General features: G+C 37.6%; 2 protein-coding genes across 5 annotated transcripts in view; one reads left to right on the plus strand and one right to left on the minus strand.

Annotated features, from left to right (window-relative positions):
• SLC25A12 (solute carrier family 25 member 12) overlaps nucleotides 1-14747 on the plus strand; it is a 46642-nt gene extending 31895 nt beyond the window's left edge. Inside the window, exons 12-18 of the mRNA XM_069020674.1 lie at nucleotides 660-712; nucleotides 911-991; nucleotides 9304-9444; nucleotides 10786-10924; nucleotides 13187-13345; nucleotides 13528-13618; nucleotides 14148-14747. Coding sequence (XP_068876775.1) covers nucleotides 660-712; nucleotides 911-991; nucleotides 9304-9444; nucleotides 10786-10924; nucleotides 13187-13345; nucleotides 13528-13618; nucleotides 14148-14331 — 848 coding nt within the window. The 3' untranslated portion in view covers nucleotides 14332-14747. The remainder of the gene's footprint in view (nucleotides 1-659; nucleotides 713-910; nucleotides 992-9303; nucleotides 9445-10785; nucleotides 10925-13186; nucleotides 13346-13527; nucleotides 13619-14147) is intronic.
• Nucleotides 14379-18219, minus strand: part of DYNC1I2 (dynein cytoplasmic 1 intermediate chain 2) — a 30645-nt gene continuing 26804 nt past the window's right edge. For all 4 annotated transcript variants that reach the window (XM_069020672.1, XM_069020670.1, XM_069020673.1 and 1 more), the window contains one exon: nucleotides 14379-18151. In XM_069020672.1, the coding sequence (XP_068876773.1) occupies nucleotides 18038-18151 (114 nt within the window). In that variant the 3' untranslated portion in view covers nucleotides 14379-18037. The remainder of the gene's footprint in view (nucleotides 18152-18219) is intronic.

Consider the following 18219-nt stretch of genomic DNA (forward strand, 5'->3'; position numbering starts at 1 on the left):
TTTCAAATGACAGTTCATGTTGATAGTAGCTATTTTCCTGTAGCAAGGACCTTGCCAAAATTGGTTTCTGTCCACTAATACCTCTTTTTAGTGAGATAAAAAATGCTTACTAGTAATAGGATTTAAAGAAGTTCATGCTACCATGTTGAACTGAACAAGAGAAAATCCTTCATACCCTTAGTTGACTCGAGTCTTCAGAAAACTCAGGTTAATGAGTCAAGTAGAAGTGAGTTGATAATTTATCATAGTCATGTATATATCTCACAATTACTATCCTATTTTAAAAAGTGATTGCAAGCTTTATGGGAAAATGATGCTAAGGGGCTAAAAAAGTCAAACAAACACTTATGTGGTAGACATATCCAAGGTATATGTTTGGTCATTAAACTTTTTTCCTTCTGTACAGCAGCAGCATCAGGCTTGACTTGGTTGAGGAAGGCAGATCTGGTCACACATTTCATTATAATTTTCAACAGATAATTGTAATATAAAATCGTACTTGTAGGAATATGCAGTGCTGTAGCAGCATCCCATACTTAAATGCTGTCCACTTCAAAGGATGTCCCTTGTGCAGAAAGGCATTTCTGAACAGCACTTATAAAATACTAGTTTTTCTATTAGGAAGATAATGTTGCCTTATGATGTCTTTGTTTCTATAGGCTTGTTACCACAGCTGATAGGTGTTGCTCCAGAAAAGGCTATTAAGCTAACTGTACGTATCTTTTTTTTTTTTTTTCTCCTCCCTGGCATCCTTTTGTTTGTTAACATGCACAGGATTTATTTCCTAAAATGTGTGAAAGATGACCACTTACAAGCATTCTAATATATGTGGCTACAGATGTACTTGATATATATTAGTAAGGAGGAAAAATACCTTAAAATAGTGTGTAATATATTGTATCTTTATTAGGTTAATGACTTTGTCAGAGACAGATTTACTAAGAAAGATGGTTCCATTCCACTCCCTGCAGAGGTCCTTGCTGGAGGCTGTGTAAGTATCTGTCCTGTATTCCTGGGAAAAATTGATTCTCAGTGATGTCCAGAATAGTTGGAATGACAGTTAATGGGTGTGCTTTGTCGATTTGAACAGGAGTACTCTTTTTTCCCCGAGTTGCAAGAACTAAAAAAAGTACTTTGTCTGTTTGGAAAGCTTAGCATACTTCTGAGTTAAGTTCCATTGAAGGATGGGCTTAAACAACTTGTTTTGGCTCAGTTTGCAACTTTCAGTTTCAGCAGTGGTTTTATTCACAAAGTCCAAAGAAGAGGGTGCCTATTCTCCCTTTCCGTAAGTTCTTCTGGGTTGCTGTTCATTATTAGTGTGGGAAGATACAGGTACTCCTTGAGAATGGGTTATAGGCATGATTAAGTTTCCTTCAGGGGTGGGATGGAGATGTCTAGAATGGTTTAAGAAAATCTATTTCTTGCTGATGATTTTAAGAAGGAAAAGAAATACACTCTTCAACTTGCTGTATGTGAAATTTTTACTGTTATGAAAATGTGGAAAACATGAACAATATAGCCTTACCTTTCAGGTAACAGGTATGAGTGAATTGTCTGTTTAAATGACTTTGTATAAAATGTAGCTATGTTAGTCCAGATGATAATTACAGCCCTCATCCAAATACAGTTAAAAAACCAACTATGTTTTTGTTGAAACTGAGGGCTGTAATTCAATTGATGTTTCAGCAATCTGTAATTGGTTTGAATTGATACTGATGATAGATTTCTTTTGGTTTTGCACGTTGGCTAATTTCATTTGTGGGATTCCCCAACAGTTGTTAACCCTATAATATGCTTAAGGCTTGAGTTGGGTTTCTTTTGTAGCAGAGAACACTAATAACTTCCAGTTGAGTAGGCTGACAGGCTGGTATAAAACCTCCTCAGCTTACAACAAAACCTGGGGCAGAAAGGTTGTTGACCTCTGCAAACTTTTAATTCAAAGAAACAGCCCTGAAGGGAGGCTGCTTATAGTTCTGCCTGATTGAATTTGGCAGCCTGGTACAAGCTTGAGTCTTCACCTGTCAGTGTACAAAGTTTATTTTCTGAGAAATGTGAGAAAGAGCTCTAATGTGTAGCTAGCAGAAGACTAACCTTTTTCTAGAAAGCTCCGTAACACAGAAAGCAAATACAGGTCATTTATATTGGAAGAGAATATAATTCATTAGTGTTTGTGTTGTGCTTAAATTCATAATTAAAATCAAACATCTGTTAAAGAATTTTATTATTTTGCATTATTTTGTACTGAAATATATAATACTAAATTCAATCTACATTAGAGGCTTTTTCACGTCCTGCTAGGTACTCCTTTTTTCAAAAGAACTTAATTGTCTTACTGTAGTGAACATGGAAAAATTGGAGATAAATTGAGCTTCGGATAAGCTTTCAGAGATTTGGATGTTTTTTTGAAGATGAGCAGATTTGTAGTCTGTCCAAACACAACACCTTCAAGCTGACTGTCTTAGCTGATATTTTCATCTCCTTTTTCAAGATAATATTAATCATGCTCAATCTGGGAGAATTTAAAAAAAAAATATAGAAGTGTTGGTCACAGTTTAGCAACCTGAGGGATGTTTCTTGGTAGCTTCATCTGGATCATCTGATATCTTACCGGTTGAAGATTTTTCTGCCTACTGCTGCTTAGTTCAATTTTAGCAATTCCACTTCTTCCTAAGTAGCAGAATCTTTGTTAGCAAGCCAATAAGGTTGAGTCTGAAGGTATCAGTTGGCTAAAGCAGGAACAATTTGATACTAGTCTTTCTTTTTTTCATCCTCAGACCTTTTCATTCTCGTTGTGACTGCTCTTTTCTATGTTGACTTGCTTGGAAATAATGTTGGTCTTCATGCTTTCGGTGTTACTGTGTTCTGTTTTTCTACAAAATATTGTGGGGTGCAACCAGCAGTTACATCCAAGGAAGTGCCACTAGTAAGCTTAGTCCTTTTCCTTGCAGGGGCACACAAGGCTTTCTGTTTGGGTGATGCTGCCTTTCAGTTTTCCTTTTTTCTCTTCCTTCACTCTCCATTAGTACAAAATGATGGGTTAATATGCGAATGTTTGGATTTTATATATGCCAAAATTATTTTCAGCATCAGGATTTGGGTACCTTGCTTTTTGTGGCTTTTTGTTACTGTTCCACGCTTGAATATTTTGCTAATAGTACACTATAAATCTAGGCTAAAATTAAAACATATTTTTTCACCTTGTCATAATATCAGAAGAAATAACATTATGCCTGCATGTAGTTCTCAGAGATCTACGTATTACTGTCTCTGACCCTCACTTACCTGTGTTTAGTGCTAAACTATCTCCTCATTAACAGGAATAAAGCAGTTTTTGGTAATTTCTGGTATGGAGCTGTATTTTCATCCATTTTACAGAGTTTACAGTAGAGACCTTCCATGCTTTTGAAAGCCTTCCCTCTTGCAAGGTATACAAAAGCACATTGTGCATGCCACAGTGCTCAATCAAAAGAATTCTTGTGAGGAAGTGAAGACAGCTTGCGAAAGGTTCCAGCAGACATGGCAAATTCTCCTCTCTGGATGGCAGTGCTGTATCAAAGCTTATGTATGGTGTTAGAGTCTTCTAAGACCCACACATAAGAACAGGTGAAACCTTTGACATTAAGACAGTAGTAATTCAGGAGACCTTGTGTAGGATGGTCAGTATCCTCAGCTCTGGAGTACCTGCAAGCAGTGCTGTACTGTTCAGCAAGGGGGCCACTCACAGGCGTGTCCCTCCTCCAGAAATGCTAATGCCAGGAGACTGAATCGCTTTGGCCAAAATCTTACTTCTCAGACTCCAGTTATTCTCACCTTCTGTAAGAATATGGAGTAAACTCAGGTTCCCAGTAAGAGGAAACATCTTCATTCTCACGGCAGTTAACAAAGACTTCCGCCCAGGCAGTGCCTGTTTATATGGTTAGCTGCCTGTCTGTTGTCTTTCCTTCCTTACTGCAGGGCAGGGACCTCCCGCAGGCAGCCCGTGCCCTGTGCTCCTTTAAACCTACCTGCTGGCTGCTGGGCAATGCAAATGTCACTGGGAAGTGTAGGGTCTGGTCTCAGAGCCCAAATACTCCCAGCTGCTCTCAAGCTGTAGCTGTATTTGAAAACTGCAGAGCAGCTATGTGGGGCAGCTCAGTTACAGCAGTCAGGTCATACCTGTCAATGAAAGGGCTCTTGTCCCTGATAGATGAAACTGATATCCCGTCTTCCTACCTGCCTGAAGTATGCTGGTTTGTTAATCATTAACAGCACTATCCACATTTACACATGTTCAGAGCAAACAATTTCTTTCCCTACTGTTACTGTAATTAATTGAATTACATTTCATTGTAATTCAGTGATTAACCTGCATTCCTGCCTTTGAAGTTTTCAGCTACCGTTAGCTTTGAGTTGCAGGGAGACTGAGTGAGGCTTTGGCAATGCTTTCCTCTATCCCGACAGAGGCCTGGGAAGCAGAGAGCGCATGCCTGATATGGACAGTGCTTCCCAGAGGAGCTTACACGCATGACACATGTGAGTACATCGTGAAGAGCAAGGTGCTGTAGGGCAGCTGCTCATTCTCAGATGGGAAGCAGTGTTGAAGTAGACATCTAATGCTATGTGAATGATTCATGATTACTGTTACAGTAGACAAAGATACTGTGATTTTTAGGCTGTAATTCCTATGAGTTTCACAGGAAGAAATGGATTCTTCCCGTCCTGTGCATGGTCCTTAGCATTTTGAATGGATGAATTGTGTTTCAACAGAAAGATGGTTTTGCTTTATGCTGTAGGGAGAAGGACAGTGTGGGGTGCCAGGCAGAAAGGGTCAGAGAACCTTTGGAGGTGTAGGCAATGCATCTGTTGATAATTAGAGGTTGGGATGTATGTATGTGTATTTGTGTTTGCACATATATTCACAGAGGGGTCCAGACTTACCATAGATCTTGAAGCTTTCATAAACATTAAATCTAACATTTAGTCTAAATATTTTTCATATACTTGTGAAAAATAATTTTCATACATGTTTATGTATATATACATACATACACACAAAAATGTATATGGGTTTATCAGGCAAATAGGACTGTGTCAAATACTTATTTTTGAAAAAATAATGTGAAATGTTAATGGTTTTGTTTAACAAACACAAAAATATAGAATTATAGATGTCAGGCTGCTTTTTCCTTCAAAACCCTGAAGATACTCTGCTTCTTTTGTTATACTTTGAAAAGATAAATACAGAAGCAGAATTAAACTTTACTACTTTATCTTGATTTCTATTGTGGACATTTCAAATCAGGGAGAAAAGGATTGTTTAATAAAAGAGACAGTAAGCACACTGTAGGTTCATGAACAATGTCAGCTTTGCCTAGAGAAAGAAGTGCAAGTTCTTTGATGTTTTTAAACAAGACTGTTTTAAGTAACATCTTATTTTAGTTGCTTCTATGGGACATAGTTGTGGTCCAGGATGTGGTGGTTTCAAAAAGGAAGGAAGGAAGGTCTTGAAATAGGCCTCTCCCCTTTGGAGCATATGCCTCTCGGGTGGAATTGGAAAGGGCAAGAGGTCTCATGTTGCAGGGTCATTTGTGTATTTCCTTCAGCCTTTGGCATGTCATGGGGCGTTTGCTGTGGGATCTCAAACTACATCTTTTCTCTCATAACCTTTGCTGTCAGATTTAGTTCCTTTATTTGCTCCTTGTAGAGTTATTTTACATGACATTAAGGTTAAGTAGAAGCTTTTATTACTGGTATTTTTGATGTGTATGAATAACCTCCATTCAGAAACAAATTTGTCAACCTTTTTTAAAGTGTCTGTTGCAATTTATGTGTGAAGAGAGGTTTTTATGGGAGAGAAATCTAGATTTACTGCACCATCTCCAAAAGCAATTCAAGGACTGCAATGTATACCTCTGTGTGCATATACGTGTGCACGTGTATTTAACATACATAGCTGACAGCTGAAGTAAGAGACTTTGAAAAAGAATGATGCTGATTGCTAATGATTTGCACAGGAGCATGGAGATTTGTACTGCAAACCTACATGCTTCCAGTTCATTTTTATTTGGAGATCTTTTGTGTCATTCTCCTCTGCATCCTTTTCTGTGGAGTGCTCTTCTGCTCCCCAAGGCAGCACTCTCCTCTGCCTCACACATTCTTTGTCAGATAGACAGGCTATCTTTTACTTAAATAGAAAACACTGACAAACTAAAAACAACCGTTGCAATCATTCTTTAAAACTACACAGTGAAAAAGTGAGTTTTCTTGTGTTACATGTTCTGTATTGAAGTCAATGCTTGTCCTGTCTGTACTTGTGATCTGTTGAGGGACCTAACTCATTTGTGCCACTCCACTGAATGCAGCGCTCCTCTTCGTGTGAATCAAATCACTGCTGGGCAGAAAAGTTTGCCAAGCTCCAAGTAAAACAGCGTAAGTCAAGACTTGGATAGAAGGACATATTGCTAACAGGGAGTATTTAATTGGGTATCTAGGTGGTTACAGCTCTTTTTGAGAAATCTGCCTGTTGAGAAGTCTGTCAACACTGTAAATACTGAAAGTGTTGACGTAATTAAAGAGCTTTTCAGGGGGTTTTCTACTGATAAGCATAGAGTTTTCTGTGTTTTATTTTTCTCAACCGGATCACCAAATCATACTCTAATACTGTTGGAATACATAATTCTATGTTAACTATATAGAATTTGTAACATTGTATGTCTAATTAGTGTTGCTACTGAATTATTAAAATGTTTTGTGTTCGGAGTCTTTTACTTTCTATATCAGAAGAGGGCTATGGCTGATTTTAACAGAAAGGTAGGCAGCTGTGCACCTAGGAGAGGAAAATGTTAATTGCAGGAAGATTGAATTCAGGGCAGAAAATAGAAATGTTTACAAATTGGCCTATTTGTGTTTCTGTGGTAGGTGTTAAGCAAATAGGAAGAGTTATTTTGGCTGCTCTGCAGGATGTACTAATTTTTAACATTAAAATAAAAAATGGAATTTCACATATACATGTAAACAAATAATACATATTTAATAGGCAAGTAGCTGGTAATTGTCTAGAAGGAGTGAATTTCTAGCTTAGTGTTGCAATTTAAAGTTACTTGAATTTTTTTGTGTGGTCCATTGTATTATGTAGCCAGAACACACTGCTCAACATTTTATCTACCAAAATTATTTTTTAAAATGATACAGGGAAATGCTAAACATTTGAAATTGGTTTTATACTTAATGCAATGTGAACAAAAAAAATTAGTTATTTAACAGAACTTGCCAGATGCAACTTTTATATTTAGACTGGAACTTTGCCTAGCAAGACAGCCATTTCATCTTGCATGCATAGGTGTGTGTGAACTGGAAAAGATGAGAAGGGAGTCTGAAGAATGCCTTTGGACATGAGTGGTGTCAGATAACTGAGTAAACAATGCAGTAAGTCCAAGGAACAGAAAAGATGGGAATCACTTTGGCTGGTCTGGGAGTTCTGGTGATCTTCCCGATGCTTGCAACAAATGTCCACAAAAATGTAGGTTTTGATTTGCTTTAGGAGAGGTGAAGAAGTGAGGGAATAAAATTAAGAATGACTGTATGGACTGATTATTTGAGTAGGAATTGTTAAAGACAGCAATTACTGTAGTGGAGATAGTTAATCAAAAGCAGTGGTGGATCTCCCACTGTTTGGGTCAAGGTGCTTAAGTAAAGCTGGTGCAGTGATGATTTTAAGTGTCAATATTGAGTGAAGTTATAAATGGGGCTCGCAATAAAAGGCTGTCAGTGCTTAGTAAAGGCTCAGTGAAGTATGGGATGCTTGGTCAGCGGAGGCATTGATGCTTCTTGCTCCCAGCCCCTAGGTACTGCTGAAGTGCTGGGCCATTCTCAGTAAGAGCTGATGAGGTTTGCAATGCTCTTTTGTCTCTAGGCTAGAATAATGCAGATTGGCAACTTCTAAACTGTGCATCAGGGCTAATCTCAAATTTATTCTGCCTGCTGCTGGAGTGAAAAGATGGTGCTATAGGCAGAAAGGGTTGGTGTTCATTAGTTGTGAATCAGTTAGCAGAGAACACCATGTAGGCTCTCCAGGAGGTGCAATATCAGACTGTTGGGTTTACTTCACCACACCCCTGTATGCACACCCCCCTCCCAAACCCCCAGCATCACAAAAAGGGTTTATTGCCTGGGAAATGTAGAAGTGGTAAAATGTTTTAATTGCAGATGTTCTGCATTTATTTACTTTACTAAAATTTGATGGGTTGGAGGAATGGATCAGAATTAAGAGGAGCTTTTATATTGTGCAAGAAATCCTTTTTAAAGTTGGCTGTATTCAAGTGGTTATATGCCACAAATTTTAAGGAAGTGGGTTTAATTCTTAAATGAAAAAAGGTGGCTTTGGAAGAGGGGAGGATAACAAGCTTAGTAAAATATAACTGGTTTGTGATGAACCACACACTTCTTCAGAAGTGAATGGTAGTACCTGCAGCAAACCGGGGAGAAACCTAAACATGTCATTTTAAACAGGTTTAAAAACTCTGAAACTGAACTGTCGGGTTGAATCTCTCTCAAACCTGAGATGCAGTTCTTTGAAAGTCTTTGATTAAAGTGCAGAATCAGAAGCTGCTTTACAATACTGCTGCTGGGAAGTTTGCAAGGTGGTCCTTCAACACTGCCAAGAGAGTATTTCCTGCAAGTAAAATCTGTCACGCTCAGTGCAAAGATATGACTCCTGTTTCTGTCTAGTATCGTATTTTGAAATGTTAGTCTTCCTATTTGAATTTTATATTTTGTTTCCACTTAGGACTATTACAGACTGCTAAACAAAACTCCAAACACTTTTTCTAATAATTTAAAATTACACTGTAAAATGCAAATTTACCTTTTAAACAGCATCACTTCCAAATGCAAATAACATGTCTACACATTGGTGATGGATTATTATTGAATAAACATAAGGTCTTTATGTGTATTTGATGCTCTCGTAGCACAAGTCTAATGTTTATTATAGTTTAGTATTTCCTGTAATATCTGATAGACTTTTAAACACAGCCATGACTTCTAGAAAGCAATGTCAAGGAGAAAAGTAGAGACAAACTGAATTAATTCACCTCAGGGGACTATAAAAATATAAATGTAAAAATCTATATTTGCAAACCTATGATTTCTCATCTGGGGCTTTTAACTTCCAGACAGGTGCTTTATTAAAGCTCTCTCATATATTTTTACATGAGAATATCAGCTAATGCAGTGAGAAGTAAAGGCACTCATCAACTTGCAAAGTCAATATATCACCACATGCTCTAGTAATGCAATTTACTTTCTTTTTTCTTGGGTTTGCAGGCAGGAGCTTCCCAGGTCATCTTCACCAATCCTCTGGAGATTGTAAAGATTCGGTTGCAGGTAGCAGGAGAAATTACTACAGGACCCAGAGTCAGTGCCCTCTCTGTGATAAAAGATTTAGGCTTTCTTGGTCTTTATAAGGTACGTACTTCTGCTTTGAGTGCCTTCATCATTTTATGCTAAACTTCTCTATTGTTCAAACAAAAACTGTTAAAAACAAAGACATCTTTTGAATTTAAAACCAATCTCTTCCTGCAGGGCCAGCCCCACAGTGGAAAACTGAGGAAAACTCCCTTCTATATTAATGGCAGTGGGATACAAAAAAATACTCCCCCATTCTATCCTTTGGGCTTATATGCCAAGCTACAGGGAGTCCTGTATTGCAGACCTCCTGGCTTCTGGCACTGTTCATTTCATTTGGTGGGGTTTTGTGAAAAGTTTCTTTTGCTTTCCCTGTGCGTTCTTATATTTATTTTGAATCTCTGTATCTCTATTGTTATCTTTGCGGCAGGATATTCTCTTTGTCTTAATAATTTGATGGCAGTGAAACAGTAGTAAAGTTTTGTAGGATTCAGATTTTTAAGAAGTGGTGGGATTTGTCAATAGATTCCACTGAAAAAAGCCCGTTCTGTATGGTACTTCAGCAGAATGCCAGTCAACAGATTCCTTCCCTGCAGGTATACTTACTGCCATCATTACAGATCAGGTGTAATGGAGCAGAAGCTATTAGTTTCCTTAAACAAGAAGAGTGTTTCTTCCTGTATCTTCTGCCAGTGCAAGGGTAATACGTAAATTCAGCAGCTGTATGAGCTGTGCACTTACAAAACATTGCTTTATGTGATTTGCCCATAGACCTGCAATAATACTATAGACATGTGCACATTTACTTTTAGAGCTGAAGCTTTTGTTTTGAATTTGGTAGATGAGATTTGTGACCACTGTATTTTCTTATTAAACTGCACCGAATCTGCAGCTTTTTTTTTTTTTTTTTTTTTTTTGCTAACCTTCAGTGCAGCTTCTTTGGTCAACCAGATGATGATCAATGTGAGGTCTTACAGTGCTCACTGGTATTTTAGTAGTACCTTTGTGTTTGGTGGAAAAAATGGCCTGCAGGGACTTGTCTTGCTGCTTCCCTGGTTTTCAAAATAAGGACTCATCTTTGCCACTTCCTTCATTGCCTTTGGACACATAGTGTGTAAGAAGTATTTATCCTAAGTACCGATGTCAGGATTGATGTTGTGTATAATTTACCAAAATTAGACATGTACCTTGAATCTTGTGTATTCCAGACAGTTTAGATGTGCTTTATTCTTATTTGCAAGTGCCCTGTGTTGTCTGTTTCCTGAGACATTTTATCTTCTGTGTTATTTACGTGATATATCAAATGAGTTTGTACTTTCAGGGCTCAGGTTGCTTGCTGGATACCAATTTTAGCCTTATTTACAGAATTTATTTGCATTTTGTCTCTTTTCTCTGTGTCAGGGTGCCAAAGCATGTTTCCTCAGAGACATTCCCTTTTCTGCAATCTACTTTCCAGTTTATGCTCATAGTAAAATGATGTTTGCTGATGAAAGTGGCCATGTGGGAGGGCTTAATCTACTTGCAGCTGGAGCCATTGCAGGTAATTCTGCAGAATGTTTCCTAAAAGTAGTTTTTTTTCTTCTTTTAGTGAATAATATTTAATATTCATTTAGTAGCCCCATATAAAGGAAGGGTACTGTACCATTGTATCTGATTTAATCTAAATTTGATCACTGTTATCCTTAGTGGGAGGCGATGTAATTTTGATGAGAGCTAATTACATTTGCATAATGTGGATAAACAGCGTAATGCAGCTCAGCAACTTGTAGTCAAATTTGATCTGTCTGTCTCAATGGGGTTTTACTTGTTACTGAGCTCTCAGAGTTGAAGGCTAATTTGAATCTTTGATGAACATAAAATGAGAGATCATAAGAGCTAAGAAGAAAATGACTTACCCAGGTTTGGATTCCGGAATAACTGAAAGGAAACTTTGCTCAAATGTAATTGCTGAAAATAGACCATTAGTTTGTAAAGAAGCTGGAGTACCATACTCTGACACTTAAAATATTTTACAGCTTCTCAAACAAGTTTAGTATAAAGACAATATGCAGCTGTGATAAAAAGTTTTTTTTGCTAAATGGCAAGGGGTATAGAAATACTAGATGTAGGAACTATAGTGGTGGATATTTTAGCATGCAGATAGAGAGGGTCAGATTCTGCACTGCCAAGGATGAGCTCAGCAGATGAAAACCAGGTATCTGCACGCAGCTTCTCAACCGTGAATGATTCAGTGTCAGAATCTGCAGTTCACAAACACCACTGGGCTGAGCAAGATACTTTGCCCCTTGTTACAGTTGTAAGACATAACTATAGATATACATCAGTCATGAGTGCCTGTGTGCAAATAGCAGTTCCCTGTATCGGACTTGATACAGAGCTTGGCTGCACCTGCTCTGTGCCAGTTGGTGTGTTCCTTGTGCCAGAGAGAAGGGAGACCACCTCGGAAAAATCCAATAGATTTGTAGCCCTGTTTATTCTTTAGTATTGGAGAACTGCCAGAAATGGAAAACTATTTAGCTTATTATACTCATACAAAACTATATAATTTAAAAAATATTATTAACTTGTATCTCCTATAAGACATTTTAGACTGCAAACTTCACACCTTCTCTTTGTTTCATTAGTGTTTGTGTTGCCCATACTAAGTGATGAACCCTGTTAAAAATGTGTGTAAATCTCATAGGCCTAGTTTTCTAGCATGTACAGGAATCTGCCTCTCTGAATTGCAAATTTCAAATTCTCAGTTGCTCACTGAATTCCTGTTATGCGTGTGCAGCAGGCAAGAATACAGTCTGAAGGGATCTGCCTGGAAGGAAAATCTGCATATGATTGCTATTTGTGTATGCTTGCAGGCTTAATCACAGTGCTTCTGTTTGCCTTTAAAACCTCCTGAATCGGTCAGTGAGACTTCAGAGTTTATCATCACCTGTGCAAGTCAGTGAGTGACTTGTTAAAATTTTTAATTCAGTATTAACCAATTGTAAAAGTTTAGCAGAAGTCAAAATTAATTTCATAATTTTAAGTCAGATGATGGCTCCTCTTTTTAAGGGGATGAAGTTTTTACAGTATGCAGAAGTATTCAGAAATGTCTCAGATAACACAGTTATGTACTGTGGAGTAAATTTCTGAAAACTTTCTCCTTTCCTTTGACTAGAAAGCCGAGAGTGGTGCCTTAGAAGTGGAGATTTGTTCTTCCATCACTGTTGGCTAATGTCACACTGTTGATACTAAGCAGACTTGTAAAACACCTTCATTGTCCCTCAGTCTTTATATGGCTTGCCTGCTGAAGTAAGCAGCATCTATTCTCCTACAGAACAGTCCCAACAGCAGTATAGACATTATTTCTGTAGAATAGGGTTTTAAGGAGTAGTTTTTCTCATCAACACCTTTAAAAAATGGATGCATAGGATTAAATTCCCAAATCAGTCATCTATGTAATTTGCAAAATATGTCGTAGAGTATAAAAAAAATACAGTAAATTTGTACAACTAATTTTTATATATGACATATATAGCCAATTTTATCTTGTTTCAAACTACTGCTACTGCCAGACCACTAGAAGATGTTGAGAATGGTTTTTGATAGTTTTCTTTACTATCAGTTACAGCCTTTAAATTTAGAGGAAAGTCAAAATGATTATATCAGGCACGACAGTTTATATGACCATCAAGAGTAAAAACCTGCTTTTTTTGTAATGTCTAGCCTTTGTAAAAAATATGAAAGTTTGCACTTGTATTTTTCAGTTGTGTTTCATCTTTTACAAGATCCTTTGTGCAAATTAAATGTGGTTTTCTTCTAAAAGGTGTGCCTGCTGCTTCTTTGGTAACCCCTGCTGATGTCATCAAGACAAGACTGCAAGTGGCAGCTCGCGCTGGTCAGACAACATACAGTGGAGTTATTGACTGCTTCAGAAAGATTCTAATGGAAGAAGGCCCTTCGGCTTTGTGGAAGGGAGCTGGAGGTGAGAAAAAAATTATTAAGGCTGACCCCAAATCTGCAAATCAGCACTTGCTTTGTTAAGGACTCAGAGCAGTATTTACAAGGTGTGATGGTGAAAAACATAACACCTTGTTAAAAATGTTTAGCTTCTCTCCTGAGGAATTGTTTTATTTGTTTAACACTGTGATTTGTAATGTTTAACAGCTCGTGTGTTCAGATCTTCACCCCAGTTTGGTGTTACTTTGGTCACTTACGAACTTCTGCAGAGATGGTTTTATGTTGATTTTGGAGGCCTGTAAGTCAAGTATTTGCTATTTAGCTTGCACGAAACAACTGCCAAGTTCAAAGAAAAAAACCCTGACTTTTTCATGCATGGGACCCATTAAAGCTTGTTGACTTAGAGCACCTATACTTAAAATTGCAGCATGTAAAAAATCCCCTCAATTATATATCCTTACATAATTGAGGGAAACTTGCATGCCGCTTGTAAACAGATGAGGAGATAAATAGGAAATGGCTCTTTATTTCAATACACTAATTTGTATTTCCATTGTAGCAACATAGTTTTGTCCATTTTCTTCGTGACACTGGAAGTTAAAAGAATTTATGGAAGTGTCAGAAAAATGTAACTTCAGTTTTGGGTTTGATTTAAAATTAAACCTCGTTCACTTCACCATAGGCATCAATTATTTAAGGTCAGCTTTAAGTTAAGTCTTCCATATTCAGACAAAAGAATTAAGTATTTAAGCCTGAATAAGTCTATTTAAAGTCCTTCCTTATGTAATCTAGACTAACAAAAAGACCTTTTTTCTTCATTCGAACAGCAAACCCACTGGATCAGAATCTACCCCAAAAACTCGAATTTCAGATCTTCCTCCTGTTAATCCTGCACATATAGGCGGATACAGACTTGCTACAGCTACGTTTGCTGGTATAGAAAATAAATTTGGTTTATATCTTCCAAAGTTTCGAGCTCCTGCCACCACCTCAGCTCAAGCACACAGCTGAATCCTGAAAAGAAGTTTCAACTGAACAACGTGATGCAGTGAAAAGAGTTCACAAGAGTACTGCTGTATTTTTTCCAGTCAGCTGCATGTGTTCTAGCTGAACTGAGCTTGCAAATCTAATTGCTCCTTTCAAATATTCATACATACCTGCATTTATTTATTTACACACAAGGAACTGATTGAAGCTGTGGTTCTCTGCCTTGTTTTAACCAGCGGCATGAAGCTGTAGCCTAGACTTTGCCTTGCACAGCTTGCATTTAATGTTACTGTACATATTGTACATCTTTGTACAGAGACATCAGGGCATCTATACACATACATTTATATAATGGGTAGTGCAGTTCAAAATAGTTTGAAATGTACAGATGTTTTGAAGGTGTTTTGTTAACAATCGTGACAATAAAATGTTTAAAAACACTTGTGTCAGTTCGCTTCTTTGAATTTATGGGAAGTTGTCCAGCATGATTGTTTTTCCCTCCACAGAGTAAACATAAAGGTCAGATGCACCATTTAATGAATGGACAGGACAGAGCCTCTGCAGGAATGCCTTTCCCTCTAGTAACAGCAAAGGAATTAAAATGCACTGTGCTGGCTCATAAGTGTTAGAGAACACAGTAATTAGATGAGCACATGCAGTATTTTATTTTGCAGCACTACTTTATGACAAGGAATTCTCTCAAAATACAGGCAATACTAAATGTGTAATAGATATTACTTCTACAGTAGCATATTTAAAACACAGTGAGAGATTTGCCAGTTACTGGCAAATCAAGAATTTTTATAGGGTTTATTACTCAGCATGCCTTTTTTTCCTGAATAGAAAACTTGTTATAAAAAATTGAAAGCATTCTCTTTATTTCTAGATTGTTTTACTATGAGATTAGGTTATGCTGTGGGGGAAAAAACCTACTTATATTTGTATTATTTTAATACACCAAACTGATTGTTTACATTTACATTTACAGGTGAGTGGAAGTAAAAGAGAAAGTGAAAGCTTGAACTATTTCTGGCTTAATATCTGCCAAAAGTTTCCCTGGTATAATATTTAAATGCAAGAATGTCCGAGGAAATAGGGCAGTCTAGATTTCTCCTGTTTGGAGCAAAATTAGTTACACTGTCCATCCAGCCAGAGATGAGATGGGTGGGTTTCCAGCCTTGCTTACTGAAGTTTTACATGGTTCTTACAGGGTTAAACATCCTGGACTAGAGCATGTCCAAGTGGTATAAACTAATTTCAGGTTCTGTTTTCTTACTTAGGTGACAGCAGGCCCTTCAGGGATAAATCAGTTTATGGCTTCTTAACACTACACAGACCAGCAGTCCTTCAGCTCTAGCCTCTAAGAAAGATAATTACTTTGGTGCTGAATAATATTTAGTGAGCCACAGGTTACAATACATTGACCTTGGGAGTCTGATCACTATTCTCCAATGTGACTATAGATAATCCCATTCGAAGGCTTCCTTCTTTATTTGTTGTGTTGAAGGAATTTCTTGTTCTGTACTGTTTTCTGGATAGAGACAGGCTGCACAGGAACTCTCTCCTGTATCTATGTATTTTGTCCTGCACTTTTCTAAACAGACAAAAATGGTGGGTACCCACTGGCATTTAATCTTAGTCACAGCTTGTTGACTGACTTGATCAAGGCCTTAGGAGACTTCACAATGCACAACAGCATTTGTATTTCTTACAGCTCCAAAACTGGACAGTTTGGCTCCCAGAATGATCATTTACAGCATCTAGCATCACTTTTGGTCTCATCGTTGCAGGTATGGCTTTTACAGCATTTTTAATCTGTACTCAGCTATTTGTGAGGGAGGACCACAAGCAGGAATAAAGACAGAGTAGTACTAAATTTAATAATTGAAAATTATTAGAAGGTTGAAATGACACAAAACTAATGCCATATGACCTGCATGTATCCAAGGCATTGAAAGAAAGCCTTATCTACCGGACTTCTGAAAATAAAAGTGTGAGGGAAATGCATTATTCAATGAGAAGAAATCTCAGTAAAAAACCCCACAAGAACAAGCAACCAAAAACCCATGTGCCCCCTCCCGCCAAAACCATCAAAACCAAGAGACCTTCTGCTTGTTAAGATTTCCTGTGCCTAAAGGTACAAACCATCTCATGATGTGCCTGCTCTTACACAGTTCACATGCTTAATTGAACAGAGCTGCTGTTGTAGGGTTGAGGAGATCACACACGGTAAATGTTGCAAACCAAGCAGCATGACTGCATTGAAAAAGGAGGGGGACATACCCTTGAAATGCCAACACTAATGGGAAGCCTAAACACATTTCACTTCCAGACCCACCAAAAAAGAAAACTTTCTGAAGAGAGAACTGCTGTTACTGCTGTGTCTCTGTAAGCTGCTCATAACAGCATTCAGACAAGGAGAAACAGGAAAAAACACAAAACAGAAAAGTTAAACAATGAAGAAACAATGACAATACTGGACACAAAACTGATTAAGGAATATAAACCTATTTCCTATTTTTAAGCATATAAAACCAGCTCTGCTGGCAAAATGGTAAGCTTGTAAAAGACTAAGAATAAACATAGAGTCCTAAGTTAAAGGCTACAAAACTGATTTAGTGCCTAACTAGTGCAACTCACAGTATTTATTTTAAAAAAACCAAAAGCAACAGCCCCCCTGCAACCAGTCGTGATAGAAAACTTTATAATATGCTAAGAAAGAAAAACAAGTAACCGTTAACAGAAATTCCAACTGTTCTGTTTCAAGCCATTAAGAAGTTTTGTTTCAATAAAAATGTTAAAAATCAATAATAATAATCATAAAAATCTTTACCTTAGTACAGAAAATTAGTAGCACGTCTGTAGTTAACAGAATGCAAATCATCATACTATAGAAATTAAGTCAAAATCTAGTTCCTTATCCTTTGGAAAAAAAACAATTGATAATAGGAACCTTTTTGCTATTGACCAAACTGCCATGGCAGCAAGGGGTGGTTGGGAGTAGAAAACAACCCTGTGATGTGTGTAGTAATAACAGCTCCCAGAAACTTTACTGCAGGGACACAGATTAGAGGTCAGGGCAGCTGACAAGTGCTCGTATAATATTTATTTATGAATCAGTCTCACCTTTTAATGCACCAATTCAACAAAAGGAAATTGGTATTAAATATGTATTTCATTAATTCAGGTCTGATTATCAAGTAAGTTTGTAACTACAGACAAATTTTTATTCACATATATTACCCACTACCAGAGTCTGAGGCTTATCTATATATAAACAATGAAACTTGGAACATATGCATGCATATCATGGGTAATTTGAAGAGTTCAAATTAAAGAATGCTTCAGAGATTTACTACCTAATGAAGGTTAGTCTGTAATAAAGAAAATTTTGGGAGCAGAACTTTTCAGAAAGATATTGTTTCAAACTGGACTTTACAGAAGCCAAGTAGCAAATTTATACCAGGTTAGTGTCTCAGCAAAAGAAGATCCTTGCAAAGTCAACGTTAACTGTATTAAAAGTTACACAAATCCAAGAATGTGCTTGTAATTTATATATAAAACATAACAATGCAGGATCTGATTTCCACTGATCTTAATACGTTTCAAAGTCCATTGTTGAATCCATATATTCCTCCCTTAAGCTAAGATTAGAACTGACACATGAACTGACACTAGGATCTGCACCCAGTCACTCCCAGGTGTAGGCCAGCAGCCTGTTTGGAAGGCTCTATGCTGGGATGCGTGTCGCAGCCTCCTCTTCCGCATCAGCTCTGTTGGCGTTGATTTCTGCCAGCGTTCGGCCAAACCGAGTCCACTCATCCCCGCGAGGAACGGCGATTTGCTGTGACACAGAGAGTGTTACTGAAACCTACTGAGAAATAAAGCTGAGCTCCCTTTGAACAGCAGAGC

This window comes from Aphelocoma coerulescens, chromosome 7 (assembly GCF_041296385.1).
Source record: "Aphelocoma coerulescens isolate FSJ_1873_10779 chromosome 7, UR_Acoe_1.0, whole genome shotgun sequence".
Lineage (NCBI taxonomy): Eukaryota > Metazoa > Chordata > Aves > Passeriformes > Corvidae > Aphelocoma > Aphelocoma coerulescens.